The sequence below is a fragment of the Cyprinus carpio genome, chromosome B18, assembly GCF_018340385.1.
Source record: "Cyprinus carpio isolate SPL01 chromosome B18, ASM1834038v1, whole genome shotgun sequence".
NCBI classification, from domain to species: Eukaryota; Metazoa; Chordata; class Actinopteri; order Cypriniformes; family Cyprinidae; genus Cyprinus; species Cyprinus carpio.
Genome location: NC_056614.1, coordinates 23,665,941 through 23,692,538, shown reverse-complemented (window position 1 = coordinate 23,692,538; position 26,598 = coordinate 23,665,941). Strand labels below are relative to the sequence as shown.

At 38.1% G+C, this 26,598-nt stretch overlaps 2 protein-coding genes and 1 pseudogene across 2 annotated transcripts in view; 2 read left to right on the top strand and 1 right to left on the bottom strand.

The window, feature by feature from the left end:
• Positions 1-1,534: 1,534 nt before the first annotated feature.
• On the top strand, positions 1,535-10,031 carry LOC122140356 (annotated as a pseudogene).
• A 120-nt stretch (positions 10,032-10,151) lies between these two features.
• LOC109097556 (glycine cleavage system H protein, mitochondrial-like) lies at positions 10,152-12,251 on the bottom strand. Its single transcript, XM_042744494.1, has 5 exons — positions 12,047-12,251; positions 11,825-11,904; positions 11,675-11,738; positions 11,367-11,498; positions 10,152-10,583 (listed from the first exon to the last, which is right to left on the bottom strand). The coding sequence occupies exons 1-5, from the start codon at positions 12,195-12,197 to the stop codon at positions 10,486-10,488; spliced, it is 525 nt and encodes a 174-aa protein (XP_042600428.1). The 5' UTR covers positions 12,198-12,251; the 3' UTR covers positions 10,152-10,485.
• Positions 12,252-22,559: 10,308 nt separating this feature from the next.
• LOC109097557 (otogelin-like protein) overlaps positions 22,560-26,598 on the top strand; it is a 38,429-nt gene continuing 34,390 nt past the window's right edge. Inside the window, exons 1-6 of the mRNA XM_042744491.1 lie at positions 22,560-22,885; positions 23,633-23,675; positions 24,064-24,109; positions 24,412-24,490; positions 25,516-25,608; positions 26,414-26,568. Of these exons, the coding sequence (XP_042600425.1) occupies positions 22,813-22,885; positions 23,633-23,675; positions 24,064-24,109; positions 24,412-24,490; positions 25,516-25,608; positions 26,414-26,568 (489 nt within the window). The 5' untranslated portion in view covers positions 22,560-22,812. The remainder of the gene's footprint in view (positions 22,886-23,632; positions 23,676-24,063; positions 24,110-24,411; positions 24,491-25,515; positions 25,609-26,413; positions 26,569-26,598) is intronic.

The window sequence follows — 26,598 nt, the reverse complement described above, 5'->3', positions numbered from 1 at the left end:
ATTAAACCAGTAAAATATATGTACTCGTACAATATTGAAGGGTTGTCATCTATTTAATAGAAATCAAAATGATATGAAATTATTATAATATATGATGTATGAAATAATGATCTAAAATTAAATAATATATGAAATATAAATTATAATATATGAAATTATTCTTATATTAATTTTAATATTATAACCTCGGTGGCTAGCAATATTTTAGATGATATTATTACAGTAGGTCGCATTAAACCGTCACCCTCTGCTGGTACAATCACTTAACTGCACTTTTTTTGTCTCCGCAAAACACTTCAAATATCAAAGCTAAAAAAAAGTTGTGAAAATGCAAGCCAGCTAGCAATAAATAAATTACAAAAAAAAAAAAAAAAAAAAACTAATATTCTTATTCATATACTTTGTTTATTAGATACATATACAGTACATACAGTTACTGCCAGGTCTATTTTTTATTTTATTTTAAAATAAGCAGCAGCTGTTTGTGTAACCTGTCAACTCATAATTCATTCATTCGTTTTACATAACGGTTACATTGTATCTGTCAGTTAAGGTTTACGACGCAAACTGATGTAATTTGTATATTTAATGCGAATTTGCTAGAAGAGGAGATGTCTGCAGGCAGAGATATGAAGTGTTAAGATCTATCTATCTATCTATCTATCTATCTATCTATCTATCTATCTATCTATCTATCTATCTATCTATCTATCTATCTATCTAAAATTCAGCTTTGCATGGCGGGAATACATTGCTTTTTAAATTGTATTCAAATAGAAAACAGTTATTTTTTTTTGTTGTAATATTTTTTAATATTGTTGTTGTTAAGATTTTTTTATCAATATAAATGTTGCCTTGGTGAGAATAAGACACTTCTTTCAAAAACAAACAACAAAAAAATCTTACTGACCCCTTATATATCAGTGCTGTCAAATGAATAATCATGATTAATCGCAGACAAAATAAAACTTTTTGTTTACTTAATACATGTATGTGTGCTGTGTATATTTATTGTGTATATATAAATACACATACATCCATGTATGTATTTAAAAAAATATATGGTATGTTTATATATGTTTATAATTTATAATATAAATGATATGCATATAAATATAGACATGTAAATACATGAGGTATGGCACAGTATTCTATGTTAAAAACATATTTTGTATGTTACTTTTTCAGGATGAAGCAGATGAATTAGAGTTGGCCTTAAAACTCTGTTTATGAAACCAAACAAACCAAACCAGATCATCAGCCTCATGTGCCTCCCTGTTACAAAAGCTGTGCCGACATAACTACAGTAACTTCAGGTGTTGATCAGCCAAACGTCTTTGATGGAGCTGTAGTAGCAGAGAACCAGACTGTTGCAAAATTGATGCTAGATACTGAAGTACATAAAACCACATGTGCCATTAAAAACTCAAATAAAGACAATGATGATCTCAAGGTCACACAGTCAACGAGGTCACAAAGGCGTCATCAGCGTAAGAAGCAGCATTTGTTGAAGAACCCATCGGGACCATGACCGGTTCTGCTCTGGTTCAGAAGGGACCTCCGCTTGTGGGATAACCCTGCTCTGATTGGCTGCCTGGAGCTTGATGCACCTGTCATTCCTGTCTTCCTGTGGAATGCGGTGGAGGAGGAGGGTCCAGGGGTTACTGTGGCAGCCGGTGGGGCGTCGAAATACTGGCTGCATCAGACACTACTGAGTCTGGGCCGCTCTCTGGAGAAGCGTGGAAGCCACTTGGTGACCCTGAAGGCAGAGGCCTCATCTTTGACAGCACTGCAAGAGTCGATCGCTGAGACGGGGGTAGCGTCGGTTGTGGCAACGGCCCTTTGAGCCATGGCTGAAGGAAAGAGATGACAGCGTGTGGGAAGCACTGGAGAAACAAGGTGTTACGTGCCATATGTATCACTCCTACTGCCTTCGAGACCCCTACACAGTCAGCACTCGAGGCGCTGGACTGCGAGGTGGGTAATGTAGTGCAGGTCAGTGCTGAAGAGGTGGGAATTTTGGACAGTCAGTTTTTGCAATGTATTAGTAATTGTTCACACATTTTTAATGCCTTTTTAAAAAGTAATACACAACTTGGACATTAATTATGCCTTAAAGCAAGACACTACAGGTATGTAGGGTAAAAAATGTTTTAATAATATAGATACTGCCATACTTTCCCCAGTTTATTAATCACAGTAAATTAAGATAATTGTGTTAGAAATGTTTTGAAAAATTATGTTTAATTATGCAAATGATGCATTTCTGAAATGTTATGTTTATATATGCAAATGAGGCCTGTGTCTAATTAAATAAGAACTAATTTACATACATTTCCTGAACAGAAACCTGCATATTGGATAAAGCAGCGATGGATTTGGATATCACTTTTTATCATCCCACAAATCAGAAAATAATGTCAACAGCCAGAAAAAAAAAATCATGTTTTAGGCTTGAACCCCTCCGGAAAACCTTCATAATTTAGATAGGAATAAAACTGTAAAGTCTGTTGTATGCTTTAATGTATTATGTATTGTAATGGAAATCTATAGACACAAATGGATAAAGTATAATAAAATAAACACTTAAATTTGTGTTTTTTTTACTAATCTGAAAGAAAATCATGGAAGCCTAAAATTACAAAATTAACCAGTGCCTGAAAAAACAATGGTTATGCCTAGTGTCTTGCGTTAAGTTATGTGGCTTTTATAGAGAGGTGTGCTGTTACTTTTTTAAGCTAATTAAGACTTTAAAGTGGGTAAAAAATCCTATAGACTTCATCCATTTTTAGGAGTCTGGGGCAATTAAATAGACACCATAGCAATTGGGGAAGTCGTGGCCTAATGGTTAGAGAGTTTGACTCCTAGCCCGAAGGTTGTGGGTTCGAATCTCGGGCTGGCAATACCACGACTGAGGTGCCCTTGAGCAAGGCACCGAACCCCCAGCTGCTCCCCGGGCGCTGCAGCATAAATGGCTGACCACTGCTCTGGGTGTGTGTTCACAGTGTGTGTGTGTTCACTGCTGTGTGTGTGCACTTTGGATGGGTTAAAAGCAGAGCATGAATTCTGAGTATGGGTCACCATACTTGGCTGTATGTATGTCACTTTCACTTTTTTTTCACTTGTGCATCAAGACACAGAAGAATATCTTAGCAACCATATGGCAGTGCCCTGACAGCCACTTACTACCCACTAGCATGATGGCAGCATCATTTGCATGGGAAAATACCACCAAAATCTTCTAAACTGCTAGTTTCTTAAAGGTCCTTACATTTATTTGCAGGTATCATCTCTGTCTCTCACTTCATGAGTTGTTGCCAGCAGAATCCAGTCAGTGGACTGACCGCTCCGCTGGACGCCCCACTGCCCTGCCTGCTCCCTCAACATGGCCACAGGGATGCCCGCTTGTTGATCTGGGACTGGCACGCATGCCACGCAGGAAAGATGGCACAGAGGTGAAATATTCAAACCAACACTTACACACAATGTTTAAGTTCATCTTACTCATGTCAGTGTTATTTTAGTATCATTGAGATGCTATTATAGTTTTTATTAATATTTTGAATTATCTTTTTTTAAGTTTAGTAAATTATTAGTAATTTTATTAGACTTTTGTTGGTTTTTGTAATTTTTTTTTATTTTTTTTTATTATTATATTTAGGTTTAGTTATTTTAGTACATCAAGTTGAAGTAAATGTTTTTTACATTTATTTTATTTCAGACAACAAAAATGTTTTTAAAGACTTTGTTTATTTTCAGTTTCATATTTTTATGTGTGTGTTTATTTTTTTTTTTTGGTTTATGTTATTTTTAATTTTAGTTTTTTTATTTGTATGTTATTATACTAATTTTTTGAAATTTTAACTGCTGCAGTTTTTTTTTAAACGTTCAGTGAGCAAGAGATGCAAGATGTAATTGTAACAGTCAAAAACTGCCATCTAACAAGTTCACATACTGTAGAAAAGCAATAGAAAAGTAGTGCAGTTGGATGCAAAAATTGTGTTCTAAGTCTGTATGTTGCCATTTTAAATGATCAAAGTTGGAGTTCAGACCCTGTCCATCTGAAGGCATGGCAGCGTGGAAGGACAGGATACCCACTAGTAGATGCGGCAATGAGACAGCTGTGGCAAACTGGCTGGATGAACAATTACATGAGACACGTGGTGGCCTCCTTCCTCATCGCTTATCTGCATATTCCCTGGCAGGAAGGATACCGCTGGTTTCAAGTGAGACATGCAGAAGACACTAAATCCTTATTCTTATAATTATTTAGCATTTTTTTTCTTGCAATTGTGAGTTTGTATCTCACAGTTCTGTCTTTTTCGTTATAATTGTAAGTTTATGTCTTGTAATTGCATTTATTATTTCTAAGAAAAATCACAATTGCGAGATGTGAACTTTTGATAATGAGAAGAGTTACAACTGCAGTCAGAATTTTGAGAAAATCTTAATTGCAAGATGTAAATGAGTTTAAAACTTGCTATTTTGTGATTATAAACTTGCAATTCAGAGATATAAAGATGCAATTCTGAGAAAAAAAGGCAAAACTGTGAGGAAAAAAAATTCAGAATTGTGAGATAAAAGTTGTAATCATTTTTTATATTTTTATTTTCTGGCCAAAATAATCTCAAATTAAGCTGATTGGCCAAACGCATACAAAACACCGACTACCTGGCATTTTTAAAAAGCCGTGTAAAGGAGTGTAATATTTTTCCACATTAAATAATCCAATAGCTCTCACGTGGGAGTGGGCTATTTTGACTTTTTATCCAGTAAGAAACCACCTAGCAACCAGCCAAAATACCCTAGAAACCAAATAGCAACACCCTGCCAACAATACACCCTGGCAAAAACTAGCATCAATGCTGCGTAGAGCAGGTTTGTTATACTATGTAATCTGTTTATGGTTATCGTGGACTGAAACAGATTAAATGAGTTAAACTACTAAAATCACATGCAAATGCTTCAAGGTCATTTTAGAGTTTCATATTTGTAGTGGTCAAATAACTGAAAATGCACAAGAATCCAGCAAAAATGCTGGTCAGTTTCCAATTAAGGGTTTGTTGATATACCGATAAACCGGTAGAAATTTGACAACCATTTCTTTGTGCCATTGCAGTGTTGCAACGTTACATTTTTTTTCTTTTCATGCTTATTAAGCTCTGCCCATTTGAACAGTCAAGTGATTTTTAGCAGCTTTGTTGGCTTGATAACACACAAAAGGCAATTCAGCAAGCAGTGTTCTAACAGACAGTTTTCTGTGTGCACATATAAAGTCGCTGGTGAATAGATAGCATGTGACTATAGAGTTGTTGTTGTTGTTTTTGCATTTTATTGCACTTAAAAGGTGAACATGTTTAAAATGTCCTTTAAAAATGATTTTAGACACAAAAGAGAACTGTGTTCACACACTGTTTTGAAGGACACCCAAGTGCAAGCACTTAAAGCCCCCTGACAGTATGTGAGTACTGACTTGCAGTCTTTTTCACAATTTATTGCACTAAATCGGACGATTACAATTAAGTTTTGTCAAAATCACTGAATTTGGTGAGTATTCACTAACATGATAGATTAAAGTGAAATGTAGAAGTTGGGAGAAAATCAAAGAATTGTGTAATATTAATTAATTTAATTAATTTTTATGCTGTTACCTTATTTCGAGCAAAAATAACTATTGTCAAGTAAATTACTCATATTGCAATATAGGATTTTAGTTATATTGTCCACCAGTATTCTAAATCAAATCAAGTCCCATACCTTTTTTTATCACTTTGAAAGACATCATATGGAGATAAAATGGGCTGGCTTTAATTAAAAACTAAATCACAATTATCTCATCTATCGCTTTCTGTTCACAGGTGTGGTTTTAGGCAGCAGCTACCCAGAGCGGATCATTATTGACCTTGATGAGCGACGTGCACAGTCTCTACAGGATGTTGCGTCAGTGAGAAGGCATTTTAGGGAGTTTGTAAGACAGCGATCAGGTTATGACATGGTACCTGTTCCTGCAAGGCTGGTGCAGGAAGCTCTGGGCAGTATGGAGGATGTTGTGTGTTGTGAAGGAACTGGGTTTCTCCTCCTAGTCATCACCTGCATGGAGTTTAAACACCACTCAGAGGATCCAGACAGGCAACATAACCCATATAACGCTGTGCTGAAGGGCTACTTCAGCCGCAAACGGGACAAAACCATTGCCTTCCTAAATGAGGGAGACTTCACAGCCAGCGTGATGTTTGAGAGCGCACAATGTAGAGAGAGGGTAGAGAAGGACTGGTGTCTTCTGGAGGGTCTGCCTTAACCCACAGTCTCGCACAGCCGGGCCAGACCAATAGTATGTTCCTGCACAACTGGAGGCTGCAGTTTCAGGACCACAGATCTAGGACCGCAGTTCTAGGACCCTAGTTTTTCGTGACAGCGCCACCTACCGTAATGGATGATATAGCGATGGCTGCAGTTTCAGGACCCTGTTGGTTTAGTTTGTAGTCATGTTTGTATATAGCATCAATATATTAATCTCAGTAGTATTTGTTTTTAAATGTGATTTTTGATTTAAAATGCATCAGAGGTTGATTACTAAGTGTGCTTTGAGTCACAATTTTAAATTTAAACATGAATTTACACAAAATATAAATGAAAACTGTATATCAATTTTAAAACAATTGTAAAAAAAAAAATGGAGAACCTTAAAAGTCTTAGTCTCTTGAATTATACAGTATACTGATTAACCTCCTTAAGGTGAATTAGCTCATTATCAGGTAAGTTAAAGTTGGAATCAGCGTATGCAGTCACTAAATTACAGCCGATATTTTAAAGGTTGTTGAGAGGCAAGACAAGACACAAGAATGATTCAAGAATGTTTATTTATATATAAATTATGTATATATATATGTGTGTGTGTGTGTGTATATATATATATATATACTACCGTTCAAAAGTTTGGGATCAGTAAGACTTGTAATGTTTTTTTTTAAAGAAGTCTCTTCTGCTCATCAAGGCTGCATTTATTTGATCAAAAATTCAGAAAAAAAAAACTGTAATCTTGCAAAATGTTATTAGAATATAAATAATGGTTTCCATTTAAATATCCTTTAAAATATAATTTATTTCTGTGATGAAAAGCTGAATTTCCATCACCCATGACTCCAGTTTAAAGTGTCACATGATCCTTCAGAAATCATTCTAATATGCTGATTTATTATTAGAATTATCAATGTTGGCAACAGCCAAATATTTTTTTAGAAGCTGTGATGCTTTTTTTTTCAGGATTCTTTGATGAATAAAAAGGTAAAAAGAAGAGCATTTATTTAAAATAGAAATCTTTTCTTACAATATACACTACTGTTCAAATGTTTGGGGTTGGTAAATTTCTATTTTCTTTTTTTGAAAGAAATTAAACCTTTTATTCAGCAAGGACGTGTTAAATTGTTAAGAAGTGATAGAAAATTATATTTTAAAGGATATTTAAATAGAAACCATTATTTTATATTATAATAACAGTTTGCAAGATTACCTTTTTTTTCTGTATTTTTGATCAAATAAATGCAGCCTTGATGAGCAGAAGAGACTTCTTTAAAGATTTTTTATTTATTTTTGAATAGAGTTATGAGAAAAAATTTCTATATATATATATATATATATATACACACACGTCATTTTTTGCGACAACATCACAACAGCACCAAAGCGAACCTCCTTTTCCATTAGTTGCTGCATGGATAGAATGGCTGTAGGCTTCAACTCTAGAGAAAGAGAGAGCGAGAGACAGAGAGAGAGAGGGATAAATAAGAAACATTTGTTTAACATATTCAACTGATATATCTGAATTAACACTTATGCACTGTTGGAGTTTTAGAGAGAGAGCTAAACAGAATATTCATGTTACTGACATCTAATCACAAACTTCAAATGTGTAAGTACATAAGAGCAATACTCACCAACTGAATGATCTCTCTTCTTTCCTCAATTGTTTGTCAGTCTTTCTATTAAATTCTTCCACTTCACTGAAATAGTTATCAGAGAACAATCACTTTTGTGATAGCAGAAATATCAGTAGCAAAATGGTGTACTAGGCATTGTGCAAAAATAATTCATATTGTACTCTGACCTGAAATGATAATCTGGACCAGACAAGGAAGACTTGTTAGAATGTTTTGAGATCATGAAAATATCTCTAGTGCCTTTTTAAATCATCTGTCCTACAATGAGCCTAACCAAATCCATAAAATCACTTCATATTGGCGATGCAGAACATGAGAGAAACTAACACATGATAACAATGGACTGTATGTGGAGTAGGCCTGCAGATTAGGACAAATTGTAACAAGCTATTAAAACTGCCAAACGCCTCATTCATCATTGCAAAACAATGCCAAAACAACAGGCTAACACATAGTGCAACTAGGCAGTCAGTGCAGTTTAATTATGAAAGATATTTTATACATAAATATGGTAAAACAACGAGTATTAAGCCAGTATTCACACTAATACATTAAGCTGCAGGTAGATCTTACAAACCTTACATCAACCATGCTCTTGTCATCTGATAAGTTTAATTAATGTGCTGGCTAGATTCACTCAACTCAACAAGGATTTATGAAATCATAGCCACGAATTAACGTCGTAGTAATTAATAAAACTAGCTCACGAATTCTTAATTTGGTGGGAATTAATTATTAATTCATAGTTAGCAGTTCTCACTATGTAAACTTCGCACCGTTTAAACGTTATAAAATAAAACTTAATTAAATATCGGTACTCACCGTCTGATTGATGTCCACGTCGTCCATCTTTAATTAGTGTTGATCCAGTACGGTAGGTGGCGCTGTCACAAAAAAACTAGGGTCCTAGAACTGCGGTCCTAGAACCGTGGTCCTGAAACTGCAGCCTCCGGTTGTGCAGGAATACCCTTCTCGGGCCAGACGTACCCCAACCAGAGACCCTTACAGCAAAGTGCCTGGAGGTGTCACTGTTCCCCACAGATAACAGACTGACATGTCAAGGCTGGAATACACTACATGACTTTACATGCACAGATTTTTAACCTATTTGCAAGATGAGCCAACTCCAGCCATTTCGCACATATTCATGTGGTGTATTATTGGCACAGATTTTCTAGCTTCAGACTTTGATCTAGGCTGAGGAAATCAAGCATGTTTTATATTTTGAGCCAAATTTAAAAACCCATTAGCTGTGTCTGAAATCACATACTAGTCTATAGGTACTACAACTGGTTTAAAATTTACTTAGTAAATTAAAAAAAAAGTATGTTGTATATAGAATATGGGTGGTAAGAACCCCTCATGTTGTCATTGTCACATGACCCACCGGTCTCAGCTGGGTCGCTTCACTGCCATTCATAAATCCTCTCCCTGTGGCCTCATGGGATACTAAAGTGTCCATCAGATGTGCGCTCCACAATGGCTGCATTCCACTTTGCTTTCAGACACACACTTCCCTAAGCATGTTGTCCAGTTTTTATATTTAACTGATTAATAACTAAATCTGCTCAGAATTTCAGTTGTGTAGTGTATTCCAGCCCTTAGTGCCTTTAACTTTAACAAACATTTTACAGACTTTTTAAGACTTTGGTAAAAAGATGTAAAACAAATAACTTATATAAGACAGTATTTTGTAATTAGATGGAATTTTATTATTGCCTGTGTGTTTATATAACGTCTCATTACTTTTCAAAGTTAGCCAGGTTTTTACCTGGTAGGTATGAGTCAAAAATCTTATTCTTTTATTACATCTAGAGGTCAGAATAACAGACGTTGGACATTATTTTGACTTTTGAGCAGCTATGTTAGGAAGCAAGTTTGGTCAGTTTTAGACTATACATGCAGCATGAGTAAATTTCTTCTCTTGTACAATTCATCCATCATGGTGTTGGAAATTTGACATATTTATGACTTAAGCTGTTTTCTTTAAAGGTACTTTATAAAATAACTTAAAATAATTCATTTGCAGACATTGGGTTCATTTTAGAGGCACATTTGGCATCAAAAAGCAAGATGTCTAATGCAATAAAACAGTTTAAAGCAGATAAGTGTTTTAAATAGTTGTTTAATTAATGTTTATCACTTTAACTCAGGAGTCCTTAAAACTAACAGATTTCACCAGGTTTCATAGTTGTCCTCAGACTGGACACTGGGTGTCATTCGTACTTCCACATTTTATTTGAAGCTTATTCCAAGCAATGACAAGCTTTTACAGGAACAGTGTAACATCTACAAACGAGATGAAACTGTTACACAGTCTGCGTCTCTGTGGCTACATACAGTAACTGGCTCAATCCAACCAGGTTTGCTTGATGTTTTGCAAGCGAAGTGCATAATGTTGTGTCCATGTGGTCCCCTCCAGTGGCTGGGTATGGGTGGATGGGAAAATGTAATTTAGGAAAACATCTAAACTAAATTAACTACTATAAACATTCCTAACTGATTGTTTTTAAATTCTCCTCTATATGCAACATGCCAGCAGCACACTCTAGTCCTCTATAGATTTGATGTATCTTTCATAAGCAGCTTCATCCATCAGTCCATCCAATTCCTCAGGAATAGATACAGTCATCTTCATCAGCCAGCCTGTGAACAAAACACACTTAATAAAGACAAAATGTAATAATAAAAAAAAAAAAAACTATTACTTAAATTTGATCACAAGACTTAAATGTACTCACCCTCAGGCCATCCAAGATGAGTTTATTTTCTTCTGAACAGATTTGGAGAAATTTAACATTACATTACTTGATCACCAAAGGGTCCTCTGCAGTGAATGGGTGCCGTCAGAATAAAAGTCCAAACAGCTGATTAAAACAACAAAATAATTCACAAGCAATCCACATGATTCCAGTCTATCAATTAATATCGAAAAGTTTCATGTTTATAAGAAACAAATCCATCAAGACCAAAAAAAATCCTCAACACCTTTGGATTTTGATGTGAGAGGACAACAGGTGATGGACTTTTCCCCTGCAGGAGCATTATAATGGATTATGGACTTGTATTTTAAATTTAAAATGATAATATCTTAACGATTGATTTGTTTCTTACAAATATGCTGATTTTTGCTTCACAAGACTGATGTGAAGGACTGATGGCCTGGAGAAGTGTGGATTGCTTGTGGATTATTGTGATGTTTTTATCAAGTGTTAGACTCTCATTCTGATGGCACCCATTCACTGCAGAGGATCCAATGGTGAGCAAGTAATGTGATGCTAAATTTCTCCAAATCTGTTCCGATGAAGAACTCGTCTAAATCATGGATGGCTTGAGGGTGGGTTCATCGTCATTTTTGAGTGAACTATTCCTTTAAGCTGAAAAATCCATTCCAGTTTGAGTCCAAATGAGTTTGAAGTAATGTCTCACCGTCTTTATAGCAAGATTTGTTGACCAGTCCTGGGTTGTCTGACAAGGCGTCATTGACATCTGTCACCTCCCCCGTCAGAGGAGAGTACAACTCACTCGCTGCTTTAACACTCTCCAGAGCACCAAATTCATCTACGGTACAGATGCCAATAAATAAGCAAACAAAATAATAATTGATCATAATATTTGCTTGATTTACTACTAACAAATAACTGTATTTCGTTATAAATAGCTGTATCCTACTGTGAATGTGCTCTTTACAGAACAAGTTTTACAAAAGCAGTATTCTCTAGAGAAACAATAGTTACCAGACTGTGATAACTTTGTCCCAACTTCAGGGAGCCCACAGTAGACCACGTCCCCCAGTGCCTCCTGGGAACATTATAAACCCATGACAACACACCCTATATAAAAAACACCTCTTCCTATAAAAATGTAGCTTTAATAACCAGTCTAACCTGTGCAAAATTACTGATGCCCACTGTTGCCACACCACTGTCCACGCGAACCCACTCGTGTTTGTCTGTGAACTTCAGTGCTGCAAAACAGCGTAGAGTAACATAGTTCATTATGAGTTTATCACTACCATAGCATTTCAAATTGATTGCAACATCAGTGCACAGATAGAGAGATCTGAAGTTTCACGCGAGGCGCCTGTAAACATTCCTAAGTTTGAATACCTGCGCAAAATCGAGTGGTGGTGCTCAGGGCTCTTTTATAGCATGTCCTCGACAGCAGTCTAGCTGGAGTCAGAGCGTTTCTGTTTGACAGTCGAGGCAGCGAGGAGGTCAAACTAACAGAAGCACATCGTAAAATTGTGCACATTGCCATTATTCAAAGTACGCAAACATTAATGGACGCCGGCGCGCCTCGATGATGTCATTATTCGAATGGCCTATTACGCGCCAGATAAGAGCAGCGCTTTGAGCGAAAATGTATTTGATGATTAATTTGTCTTATATTACATTTACATTTACATTACATTTATATATGTCTATATCTATATCTATAACCGGATAGTTGAAAAATAACATGGGCATTATTTTTAGTTTTTGAGGTGCGTTAATTTATTCATTTGTTTTTGTTTATTCATCTTTTGAAGTAAAGGCATTTTAGTGGTTTTTTAATTGTTTTATTGTACTTTATGTTTAAAAAGAAAGAGTGTTTTGTGCATTTATTAAATTGATTATTTTCGCTTGGCATAGCCTACCAGCGTGATGACGTCATCGCACGCATCTCATAGTAGCCCGCGCGCCAGTGATGCTCATTCGTAGTAAATGCAGAAACGAGAAGCCATCACAAATGCGTTCTTCTCTTCATTGTCTTGTTACTTACAGGTAACTGCAAAGTATAATGCAAAACACATTTTCGATTTAAGCATAAACATTGTTAATAATAGGAACGAGTTGTGTGTGTGTTAACGCAGCTGTTTCATTATATGAATAGTGAGTCATGAGTTCGTCATGTTGAGCACATGGTTAGCATAAGTGCCCCGCGATTAGCGCAAAAGTCCGTTATAACTGGTTAAAGTATAACTACTATTTGAATCTATAAGAGATAATATTGTTTCAAGTTATAAATTATCTCTAATTTACATACGTGGTCATTATTTGGCAGTGATGTCTGTAAACTGTGTGTTACAGTTGAGTGAATGTAGATGAGCAAATTTCGTATGTCTCGTCATTCAATGTAATACAGTACATCAGATAACAAACGGAGTGTATGTTCTTTACTGAGAATATGGATAAGATGCTGAATATATTTTTCATCATCATTCTCCTGTTATTATTTTAGATAAAGGGTAAAGTCTAGTGGAAGTGTAATATATATAAATGATCAATTAGGAGTGTCACGTTAGCAATTGTAAATGCTGAATATGCAAAATGTTAAAGTTGTGATGTTTATATTCAGGCATTACTATGAAAAAGTTGTATGTGTATTGACAATGAAGTGTCTTGAACAGTTGTAATATGCATAGTTTTTTTTTGAGAGATTCGTAGTAAATGCAGAAACGAGAAGCCATCACAAATGCGTTCTTCTCTTCATTGTCTTGTTACTTACAGGAGTACTACAATTTTGGAGGCACCGCTGGGATGATTGCTGGGTGGACTGACTCCTTCATCAGCGAGAACCACCCAGTCACATTCATCTCTTACCCAGATGTACCGCAGTGAGGCTGCAGAGTGAAGTGGAGAAACAAGGCTGATTTAGTGGTGCGTGCGCTTGAGACACAGTGAGTTTAGAAGCGACGGCACCCAGGTCAGTGAGGTAACCACCACTTTCAACACTGCTAAATACTGCAGAGAAAAGCAAAACAAGAATGGATGCGCTTCAAAGTCTCCAGGAGGAGATAGGAGAAAAATTATGCACATTGTCAAGAGAGAAATTAATAGAACTCTGCTCCTTTTTACACATCACGTCAGTGAAAGATGTGACCCGCCTCTCACTCATAAAGTATATCAGCAGTCATTTATTGAGGAGTGAGCTGGAAGAACTAGAGGATAGTGGTATGGCGGAGTTATTGTGTATTCATGAGAAAATAAGTGACCTCACAGTAGCCACTTCTGACAATCCAGAAAAATGGGTGGAGCCAGGACATGTTGGAAGAGACATGAACGCTGCCAAGAGACCAGTGAGGGAAACTAGTACTGTAACGGAGTCATTTCAGGCCATGCATATTAATACTGCTGTGGCACATACCACATCAGGGGCACAGGCAACATCAGATAGGAGGCGTACAGACCATTCACAACTGCCCCAGAGACACAGCGCGCCAGTCATTTGGCATAAAGAGTTTAAAATCTCAGGCTTGATCGGTGAACCAGGCCAAAAGGACCGATTATCATTCTCTAGTCTTGCTCGTCAAATCGAGAGTGGGCTGGACAAGGGATATCCTGAACAGGAAATCATAGATGCAGTAATCAGATCCATTACACCTGGGCTTCAGCTGCGTAGTTATCTTGAAGGTAAAGCTGGTTTAACTCTTCCTACTCTGAGACGCATTCTCCGTTCTCATTATCAAGAAAAAAATGCAACTGAATTATACAAACAATTGACCACTGAGGGCCAGCGCAGCAAAGAGACCCCCCAAAACTTCCTGATACGTGCTCTTGACCTGAGACAAAAAATTCTGTTTGCCTCACAAGAAGATGAATCTGGGCTGAAGTATGACCCTGTTTTAGTGCAGAACATGTTTCTGCATTCAGTTTTAACAGGCTTGCAAAACGACCGTGTTCAGAGCGACTTACAGCCATATCTTTCTGACGCTGCGATTTCCGATGAAGTATTGCTGGAAAAATTAAATGTTGCATGCTCTCATGAGTCGGAGAGGCAGAACAAGCGGAAAACAGAACGCCAAGCTGTTGTTCACGCCACCCAGCTGGAGGAGCCCGTTCCTGAACAGAAATGCCAGCCTAAACAGTCAAAACTTGACTTAATGTCTCAGCTAAAAAAACTAAGTGATGACATTATGCTGATCAAAGAGCAAATTCAACAACCACTAGTCGCATCACAGCAGTGCTTTGCAGTTAACAATGAAGAGTTCGCAGTGACAGCGGCACGCCACAATCCGCAGAACATGACACAGATCAGACAGTTGCCGCCAGAGTGGAGCCCAGGGCCAGGTCATCAAGCCCAGAGGTCAGATTCAGTCACACCTGAACAACAACATTATCAATTTCAATCACAACATCCGCAGTTTGGTGCTATTTCACAGCAACAATATACAATGCCACAGCCACCCCATGCCTTGACACATTTAGCTCAGCAACAGCAGCCCCAGCGCCATCACTTTCAAATACCCCCCCCAGCCAGTCAGTCACTATACCCAGTCTCACGACAATACCCAAATGAACGGATGTCGCAGCTCCAACGCCAGTTTCAACAGCCCAAACGCCAGCAAGCTAGACAATGTTTTCACTGCCAACAGAGGGGAACCACGGAGCTGTGCACCCATTGCTATTATTGCAGCAGCAGTGAACATTATGCAGCTGGGTGCAGAGTACGGGGTACAAGAAACTCGAGGGAGATCCAGTTAAACGGGGAAGGGGTTACTCCAAAGGGACAGGGAGTGACCCAAGAGACAAGCACGTCCCGACGACACACAACACGGCAATTCAAAACCAAACCGCAATACCCTGTGCCTCATGAGATAGACAGTATAATAACAGCCAACTGCCGAGTTAATCAGCACTCCCCAGTAACCTCCCTAGTTGGCAGGCAATGCCTGGTGGCCTGCTATTTACAAGGACATGAGACAGAAGCTTTATGGGACACAGGTTCCCAGGTGTGTATTATTGATGAGCAGTGGAAAGACAGCTACATACCGAAAGTTAGACTGAGGGATATTTCCGAAGCCACAGAAACACCTGAACGCCTACACCTTGTGGCGGCCAATGGTACTGACATGCCGTACGAAGGATGGGTTGAGGTGACATTCAAGTTGGCCTCCCCTGCTGAAAGAGTGAAAGAATTAGTCATCCCTATGCTTGTTCTAAAAGGTCAGCAACTCCCTAAACCTATAATTGGATTTAATGTAATCGAGCAAGTGATGAAACAAAAAGATACAGACAATTTGAACAAAGCGACTAACAGGCAGTTGTATCAAACTGTTGTAAGCGCCTTTCCCAACCTGAAAAGAAGCAAAGTGTATACCTTCATCAATCTGGTGACAGCTGATGATTTTGGCGAGTATACAGTGAGTACGGCCAAGGGATCTGTGAACATACCAAGGCACACAATCATGCAAATACAGTGCAAGATAAAAATGCCACATGTGAGACAAGACAGCGTGTTGCTGTTTGAGCCATGCGTCAACCCTCAATACCCTGAGGGCCTAGAACTGTTTGACACTCTGCTGGAGGTGAAAAAAGGTGGCCGCCCTTCAGTCACTCTGAGCGTGCAGAACGAGACCGATCACGATATTATCCTAGGAGGTAGAGTGGAGTTGGGAATAGTGCAACCAGTTACATCAGTCTTACCTGCGACGATGATATCTCCAAGGGGAACAGGATCTGTGACTCAGATTACGGTCGAGGAGACACCAAGGGGAACAGAGGAAGACAGCCTGTGGGACCCACCAGTTGACTTGAGCCATCTAACTGCACGGCAACAACAACAAGCAAAGCAGATGTTAAGGGAGGAGTGCCAGGTTTTCTCAAAATCCGACGACGACATTGGTTGTGCAAAGGGACTTCAAATGAGTCTCTCCTTGAATGACAGTACACCTGTAGCTCGGACATACAATTCAGTTCCAAGGCCCTTGTACCAGGAGATGAAAGACTACCTACAGGATTTAATAGCTCAAGGGTGGGTAGAAAAGTCCAACTCCTCTTATTCTTCGCCAATTGTGTGTGTCCGGAAAAAGGATGGCAGCCTCAGACTGTGTATAGATTACAGGGACCTGAATCGGAAGACAGTACCTGACCGTCAGCCGATTCCTCGAGTGCAGGATGTCTTGGATGGCCTGGGGGGCAATTCTTGGTTCTCTCTGCTCGACCAAGGGAAAGCGTATCACCAAGGCTTCATGACCCCAGAGAGCAGGCCACTAACAGCATTCACAACTCCCTGGGGTTTGTATGAATGGATACGCATCCCTTTTGGCCTTATGAATGCTCCGGCAGCGTTCCAGCGGTTCATGGAGAAATGTTTGGAGGGAATGAGAGACAAGATCTGTGTGCCATATCTGGACGACGTCTTGGTCTTCACAAAGTCATTTGATGACCAAGTGGAGGCAGTGAGGAGAGTACTGAGGCAATTATGTACCCATGGAATTAAATTAAAGCCACGGAAATGCGACATGTTCAAGAACGAAGTGAGATACCTGGGCAGAATTGTGTCTGCAGAGGGTAGTCGCCTGGACCCAGCCGACACGGCTGCTGTAACAGCTTTGAAGGACAAGCGACCAAGCACTGTAGGTGAGCTACGTAAGATCTTGGGCCTGCTCAGCTACTACCGTCGGTACATAAAGGATTTTTCAAGAACCGCCAGTCCACTGTATAACCTTTTGAAGGGCAAAGCCAATGATGGGGAAAGTCCAGCAAAGGCAAAGAAAAGGACAGAAAGGAGCAAGAAAGGTTCTGTGGTGCCATCAAACCAGCAAATTGAATGGGCAGCGGACCACCAAGAAGTCTTGGAGAAATTGATTGAGTGTTTGGTCAGACCACCTGTGTTAGGGTTCCCAGAGTTCTCTGAACCATTCATCCTGCATACGGATGCATCAAATCAAGGCCTGGGGGCTGTTCTATACCAACGGCAAGGTGGAAAGTTGAGGGTGATCGCTTACGGGTCCAGAACATTGACTGCGGCTGAGAAGAACTACCACCTCCACAGTGGGAAGCTGGAATTTCTCGCCCTAAAGTGGGCTGTGACTGAAAAATTCAGGGACTATTTGTATTACGCCCCAACTTTCACTGTGTACAGCGATAATAATCCCTTGACCTATGTACTCTCGTCTGCAAAACTCAATGCAACCGGGTGCCGATGGGTCGGTGAGTTAGCGGATTTCCACTTCACAATTCGCTACCGGCCGGGAAGAGAGAATGTGGATGCAGACACGTTGTCTAGGATACCGTTGGACGTAGAGACTGTGATGGAAGAGTACACAGAGGAGCTTCCATCAAATTGCATCGGAGCAATGATACAAGCAGTCGAAATCCAGGATGAGCTGGGTCCCAACATGACTGTCAGATGCGAGGATGTAATGGCATGGAGAGACACAGATGAAGTATCACCAACGTCATTGTCAAAAGAGGAGATTCGACAGGCACAGAGTGACGACCAGGACATCAAAGTGATCGTCGAGCACTTACAGTCTGGGTCCCGGCCAGGCTCAAAGCAGTGGCGGGCAGTCAAACCAAAGTTCAGAGGTTTAATCCGAGAATGGGACAAGTTACAGTTAGATGAACATGGCATACTGTACCGTAAAACGTCACAGCGAACTCAGCTTGTGTTACCGGCCAAGTTCAAGCACATCGTCCTGCGGGAACTACACGATGAGATGGGCCACCAAGGGCTAGATAGGACAACAAGCCTTATTAGAGACCGTTTTTTCTGGCCACAGATGCAAAAGGACGTTGAGCATTATGTCCTAAGGGCGTGTCCATGCATTAAGCAGAAAAAACCATGTCGGGAGATACGAGCACCGCTAAAGAGCATCAAGACAACTTACCCGTTTGAGCTGGTCTCGATTGATTTTCTCCATCTGGATAAGTGCAAAGGAGGATATGAGTACATTCTCGTCGTCATCGATCACTTTACTCGATTTGTTCAAGCCTATGCTACCACATCAAAATCAGGCAAAACGGTGGCTGACCGACTGTTCAATGATTTTGCCCTTAAGTTCGGATTCCCTTCGAGGATCCACCACGACCAAGGCGGAGAATTTGAGAACCAGTTGTTCGACCAACTAAGGAAGTACAGTGGTATAACAGCATCAAGAACAACCCCTTACCATCCCCAAGGAAATGGCCAGGTGGAAAGGTTTAATCGAACGATATTACAGATGCTCAAGACTCTGACGGAGAAAGAGAAATCCAATTGGAAGGAGGCACTTAACAAACTAGTCTTCGCGTACAACTGCACTAAATGTGAGGTTACCGTTTCTCGCCATTTTACCTGTTGTTTGGTCGGTCTCCAAGACTCCCCGTTGATGCGTTGTTCGGACTTGACCAGGACCGCGGCACCACTAATCAGCAAGAGTATGTAGAACGCTGGACAAAGGGAATGCAAGAGGCTTACGAGATTGCACGGGACCATGCAGAAAAGTCTGCTGAAAGGAACAAGCGGAACTACGACCACAAAGTAAGATGTGCTGACCTGTACCCTGGAAGCCGAGTCCTGGTGAAAAATCTCACCCCACGGGGGGGTCCTGGAAAGCTAAGGAACTACTGGGAGGACGAAGTTCACGTTGTAATCCGTCAAGCCATGGAGGATGTCCCTATTTACGAGGTGAAACCTGAGCAGGGGAAAGGAAGGTCAAGAGTCTTACACAGAAATCTACTTCTACCATGTGATTACTTACCTAAAAAGGACTCCACACCTAACCAACAGAGGAAAAAGAGGAGTCAGCTTGGAAGGAACAGAGAGTATGTGCCAGAGGCCAACAGTGAAAGTGAGGAAGATGAGTACAGCTTCAGAGTGGGATACCAACAAAGAGACAAAAGGACTGATGGACAACATGGGACAAATAGAGATGTGTTATCAAGGGAGTCAGACTTACCTGAATCATCAGTAGGTACCCATAGACTAGCTCATGAACAACATCCACAGTCAACCCAAGATGAATTGGAAACTGAGCCTAGAGAAGAGAGACAAGTCAACAACATGAGAGACAGACAGGAGGCTCAGGAGATCAGATCAACTGTTGAGTCTGAGGAAACAGAGTTAGTCGAGAGAGGAGCACCTGTAACACAAGAACAGAGAAACATGGACTCAGGGGAGCAAAACAGTTCCAAGTTAACAACAAGAATGCGACGGCCCCCAAAAAAGTTCACTTACGACACCTTTGGGACACCAGTATGTCGCAATGTGCAGAGTATGAGTGGTGACTATTATCAGGATTTCAGAGTCCCAAACACTTGGTCAACAATACCCTTTTATTATCACCAAGCCCCACCTTTTTGCTACTAACTTTGATCTACCATATCTTTAAGTGACCTACTGTTTTGGTTATAGTACCAATTACCCTGGGGTTGCAAATAATATGGACTATTGATATCTGGTCACACATACTGGAACATTTGATAAACTATGAACTGCCTTTCTAATATGCACACTGAAGAGCCTGGAAAACATATATGAACAATGGACAATCAATAGTGAACTCAAATGAACAGCAAAGCAGATACTGCTGTGCCATTTAGGGAACATGGACAGTTTTAGGGCTCTGAACACAGCCACGTTAAACTGTTCTAAGTTTCAAATGGACTGTTTCGTTTGGCATAAGTGAGATATATATATATTTTTTTGTTGTCCTTTCCTGACAACAATCCCGCCAAATGGACTATTGCTGCTGAACTTTGAGACTCTTGTCAATATATGACATTTGCCAATTGATTTATATGGAAAAAAGAGAAAAGAAAGAAATTTGTTAACAGAAAGCAATATTGATTGAGATTGATTGAGAAGGGCATTGGTAGATGTCGGGACGACATCTTATCCTGTAGGGGAGAGTGTAATAGTGAGTACAGGCCGTTTGTGTTTGTACATTTTCTTTAGTGTGATGCTAATTTTCCCAATAGTTTTAAACATGGTTTAAATGTTTTATTGTACTTTATGTTTAAAAAGAAAGAGTGTTTTGTGCATTTATTAAATTGATTATTTTCGCTTGGCATAGCCTACCAGCGTGATGACGTCTCGCACGCATCTCATAGTAGCCCGCGCGCCAGTGATGCTAAATAGTAGTAAATGCAGAAACGAGACGCTATCAAAAAATGCGTTCTTCTCTTCATTGTCTTGTTACTTACAGGTAACTGCAAAGTATAATGCAAAACACATTTTCGATTTAAGCATAAACATTGTTAATAATATGAACGAGTTGTGTGTGTTTGTTTAACGCAGCTGTTTTATTATATGAATATGAGTTCGTCATGTTGAGCACATGGTTAGCATAAGTGCCCCGCGATTAGCGCAAAAGTCCGTTATAACTGGTTAAAGTATAAATACTATTTGAATCTATAAGAGATAATATTGTTTCACGTTATGAATTATCTCTAATTTACATACGTGGTCATTATTTGGCAGTGATGTCTGTAAACTGTGTGTTATGCGTTACAGTTGAGTGAATGTAGATGAGCGAATTTCATATGTCTCGTCATTCAATGTAATACATCAGATAACAAACGGAGTGTATGTTCTTTACTGAGAATATGGATTAGATGCTGAATATATTTTACATCATCATTCTCATGTTATTATTTTAGATAAAGGGTAAAGTCTAGTGGAAGTGTAATATATATAAATGATCAATTAGAGTGTCACGTTAGCAATTGTAAATGCTGAATATGCAAAATGTTAAAGTTGTGATGTTTATATTCAGGCATTACTATGAAAAAGTTGTATGTGTATTGACAATGAAGTGGCTTGAACAGTTGTAATATGCATTGTTTTTTTTGAGATTCGTAGTAAATGCAGAAACGAGAAGCCATCACAAATGCGTTCTTCTCTTCATTGTCTTGTTACTTACAGGAGTACTACACATTATCTCATTAACATCTTAACATCAGGACTTTGCGTTAAGTTTATAGGCCTGGTGTAAAGTATATTTTTTCTATATATTTTGTAACTGGGGACTATTTTAATCACATTTTGCTTTTGTGAAATTCACATAATAAATCATTTTAATACAAATAATCCACGTAGCCTCTTAATTATAAAATACCCTACATATTAATTAACATTTATTATTTAAAAAAAGCAAATATTTTTAAATAGCATTATTTCCCAATTAAGTATGTACTTAAGCATGTGACATTGCTTAAGGAAGTAAACAGATTTTAACAAATTTGTAGCCAATAATATATTTGGTAATATATTTGGTCTGGAATAAATGCGTTCACAATGAGCAGGCCTTTACCAAAAAAAAAATAAAATAAAATAAAATAAAACCTTAAATATTTTAAACTCTTAAATAGGCGCCAAAAAGACATTTTGCGTGAGAGGGATTAAAGTTACAATGACAGAAATTTCCTTAAAATGTCAAACCTTTGAAAATTATTAAATAATCATTAATACAGTTTTAATAACCACAAAACTTTACGTTTAAAGATTAAGTTTAGCGCAGTAAATAGACGCTCGCAAACAAAACCACAGCAACAGCAGGCTGCTCGAGCGCTTTCAGTGAGGATCTGTAACGGACGAAATGTAAGTAACTTTACTATCATTATTTATGTAGCATATTTCTGTATCGCAAGTATATCACAAAAAAGTGTTTGTTTATCAAAAGACGGGCACTACGGTTGGACAAGTCTCGAGACTGAAACCCCCTTGAAAGTCACCGAATGATTTAGAAAGGTAACGTTAGCGCAGTGGTTTCATCTTTAGCTAACATTTGTAAGTTAGATTAAAATATGAAAAATATAAATAATCATATCCATCGACTGTGCTGTAAACTGTCTAAACCATTGTGAAGTTAAATTAAACTTGTGTTCAGAGTCCTTCTCCTGTGACTGGGATACCATCTGATCTGTACTTCAGGTGGATGAGTTACTGTTACCTGCGCGCAGGTGCGCTCCGTCCTCCTGGTAACGTACATCATCCTCCTCTGACTACAGAAGATGGATGTTTATCCTTCACTACTCCGGGACAAATCACTTTAGTTTGTTAATCGTACCTCAGAGATTTTAACTTGATTAATCCTATGATAATCTGAAGGAGAATTCCAATCGATCCTCCTAAAATGAAATGTAATGTAATTTCTTGATCGTTGAAGGACGCCCGTCGCTCTGAGATGAACGAACAGCGGGACATACAACTGTTTTCACTCTGTACACTTTTCATTTTCAAGCTATTTGTGCTTCAAGGTAAGTATAATTTAAATTTTGAATAATTTTGAATTTTAGATTTTTATGAATTAATAATGTACACTTTGCAGATGGCCCTTATGAATATGGTACCATAGTTTTCCTGAAATTCCTTATTTTCTATTCCTACTACAGTGCAATTCTGGTAATGTTGTTTTAGTCATAATTCATTCAACAAAATAACAAAAACATTTTAAAACCGCTGAGATCCCATATTAATTTATAAATGGTATTTTGACAAAAAAATTTTTTTTTTACAATGGTACAGTTTTTAGGGTTTTTTCACTCAGAAAAAAAGGTACAAAAGCTGTCACTGTGGCGGTACCTTTTCAAAAGGTGCACTTTTGTACCTTTTAGATACTAATATGTACACTTTAGGTTCTAATATGTTTCTTTAAGGTACCAATATGGACTTTTTAGGTACAAATGTGTACCTTTTAAACAGGTAACGCCCCAGTGACAGCTTTTGTAACTTTTTTTCCTGAAAGTTTTGTTTACTATATTGGATGTCAGTTATGTAATTTGTGAATTATGAAATACGTAAATCTATCTTAAGCTTTGAAAAACTTAAAAAATAAGCCTTCAAAATGTTTTGAGTGTACTATAAGCATAATAGACTTTTATGTACTTATACAAGAATTTACTAAATAAAAGTTTTGTTTTGATCCAATACTGTGTTTACAGACTAAACTTGGTTAATAAGATAAGTTTATAAATATTTTGTTTATATAATTTTGCTTTTGACAGGATTTATTTGCCAGGAATCAAACTCAGAAAATAAACTACCCAGGTATGTGGTTGAATCCAACTTCTTGTTCTGATGCTGTTGACATTGTGATGCTGATGGCTAGGTGTATGATCATAATGCTTTTAGATTTTTAAACATGTTGAGCACAGATTGCAGGTTGATTATACCTTTAAAACTGGTGAACCCTATCAAACATCCGCTATTACAAGGAGGTTTTGAGCAAAGAGACAGTGTCAAGTTCTACATGCAGTCACTGATAAGATGTTAAGTGTTTGGTCTAATGTTTTGTGGTAACCATTAAACCAGTTCCTTGAGAATCATGCGGTCCATCAGCGTGACTGTGTCTGTATGGCATCTTAAGTGTTTCTGAACCTTTAGTTTCACAGTCGCCGCACTTTTAATACTGCTCTCTTTGTGCCACTTTTAAAAGGAGGGTTAATGCACTGCGGCAGAAACGGGATCTCTTCCGTGAAGAGGTGAGTATACCTAAGAGAAAGCGACAAGGGACAGAATGAAGTAAACACACACACACAGACACACACACACACTCACAAATACTGAGATACACTCAGTGCTGACAAAGCTGTCTTTGTGGAGTTTGCACAAATGCTACAGCCACTAAAAGCTCCATTCCCAAATGTCTGCAGTGGCAAAACCATGTGAAGGAATGCCAAGACAGGTTCACCAACATGGCTTAGTGGCTAGACATGGTACTGTCGCCACTATAAGCCAATAGACCCACGCAAATTCTTAGTACTGTTTTTTTTTTCCTCTGCAGACCCTTAGCACAGTGCTGTCAGATTCAGCTCTCCCACGAAGAGTTCTTCATAATTATACAGCGAGAGATGCATCAACAGGTATTTTGTATACTGTGCACACACAAACACTTAAGATTTGCAGAGATATGCACAGTCTCACTTGAGTTTGCTTGCTAGAAACATCAATTATGAAGTTACATTTCAATAAACTAATGTTTTGTGAAGTTACGCCACTGTCAGCTTCATTGTGAACTAAGCTTTGTGTTTTTAGATTAATTTTTACCAATTATAAATACAGTTTAAAGGATTATGTGCGGTTATTATAGTTAACTGAAACCATTAAAAAATGTTAAATGTTTAAATAAAAATAAAAAAAACTAAAGAAAATGTTGAAAAAAAACTTAAAATTACATCGTGTAAATAGAATCTATAGCTATTTGCACTTAGTGTAAATTGCATATCGCTAAGAAAATACTGCTATTTTCACTTTGTGTAAATAGCATCTAACTAAGATTAATAAATGCTGTAAAAGTATTGTTCATTCTTAGTTCATGCTAACTAAAGTAGTTAACTAGGCTAATGTTAACTAATGAAATAGTATTGTAAAGTGTTTCCAAAATATTGTTCAGATTGTTACTGTCTTTAATTATTATTTTGGAATAAAGTAGAATAAACTGCCTCCTCATTTTAAACCTCACAATTGACTATAACTATAATAGTATCTCAATGATGCTAAAAAAAAACAATGGGAGTATCTAAAAACCAGTGGTCAATTTAATGGTTAGACATTTAAATTCATAAGTTTACTGAACTCTACATGAGCAAAGAAATAAAAAGGAGCCAGAAACTGTTTCTAAGCCAAAGGGTTCAAATTCAAATTGTTTAATTCAAACAGTTGGAGGCTTTGGAAGCTTTGAGTGGTAGACCCCCAAAATTGAACAGTGAAATATTTAAAACCAACTATACGGTCCTTTAGGCTGCTTTAGACTGCCAAGCAAAGGAAAATCAAAAATCTGTCACAACAAAAACACTGGAGCTATTCACCTTCAGTTCTTGGCCCATAATTTTAAGTTTCATATTAATGCTTTGTGCAATGTCCCTTTTTGTGTATGTTTGTGTTGTAGAATATTGTGGGTGTCTTAATGGTGGCTGGTGCCAGGAGGAAGGACGCTGTGATTGTGCTCAGTTCCAGGGGCTCGGGGATCGCTGTCAAATCAGTAAGAAGCACACACTGAAGTTATATTAAATTCAAAATGAAACTCGTCTCCATGTAATTATAGTAAGGTACGGTCTGATATTATCATCTGCCACCCAGTGCTGACCATTAAATGTGGATGAAGGAACCCTGAATTTAATTACTAGAATTCAAGTGGCATTACTCACTGGTTTCAGTTAATCTACGTGACTAGGCTATGTCTTACTGCATTTGGTAGCATTGGATTACAGATGTTCTGGGAATAGATTGCTGGTCACAAAGAGCTCTGTATGTGTGTTTAATTAACCATGCACTATAAAGCCAGGCAGCTGGTATGACCAACAGAATAACAGGTTATGAATACAGTATTCATATAAGCAATACTGATTACATGTCCAACAGGGCATTGATTACATGGGGCACAAATATTGAATTAAATGGTTGAATAATCAAAAAAATTTGTTTCACCAAAAATATTAAGCACAACTGTTTTCAACATTGATAATAACCAGAAATGTTTCTAGACTAGCAAAATCAGCATATTAGAATGATTTCTAAAGGATCATGTGACACTGAAGACTGGAGTTATTGTTTCAGCTTTCATCACAGAATAAATTACATTTTTAAATATATTCAAATTTCATAGAATAATACTTTTCATAGTATTACTATTTATACTGTATTTCTGATCAAATAGATTAGTTTTCTCCAGAACGGTGCACATATTTGTAATCATTCAGTCTCATAATTCTATAGTATTACAAGGACCTACCACCACACTAGTTTTTTTGTATAGGAGATTTTTGTCTTTTTTGTGTGTGTGTCAGTTCCCAACCATGGTCAGGACAGGGATGGGATTTGTCGTTCATGGGGTCAGCATCATTTTGAGACCTTTGATGGAATGTATTACTACTTCCCTGGAACGTGTTCGTATATCCTGGCCAAAGACTGCCATTCCACAGAGCCCCAGTATACAGTGTGGGTAAGTTACAGCTGCGCCAGGTCTGTTGCT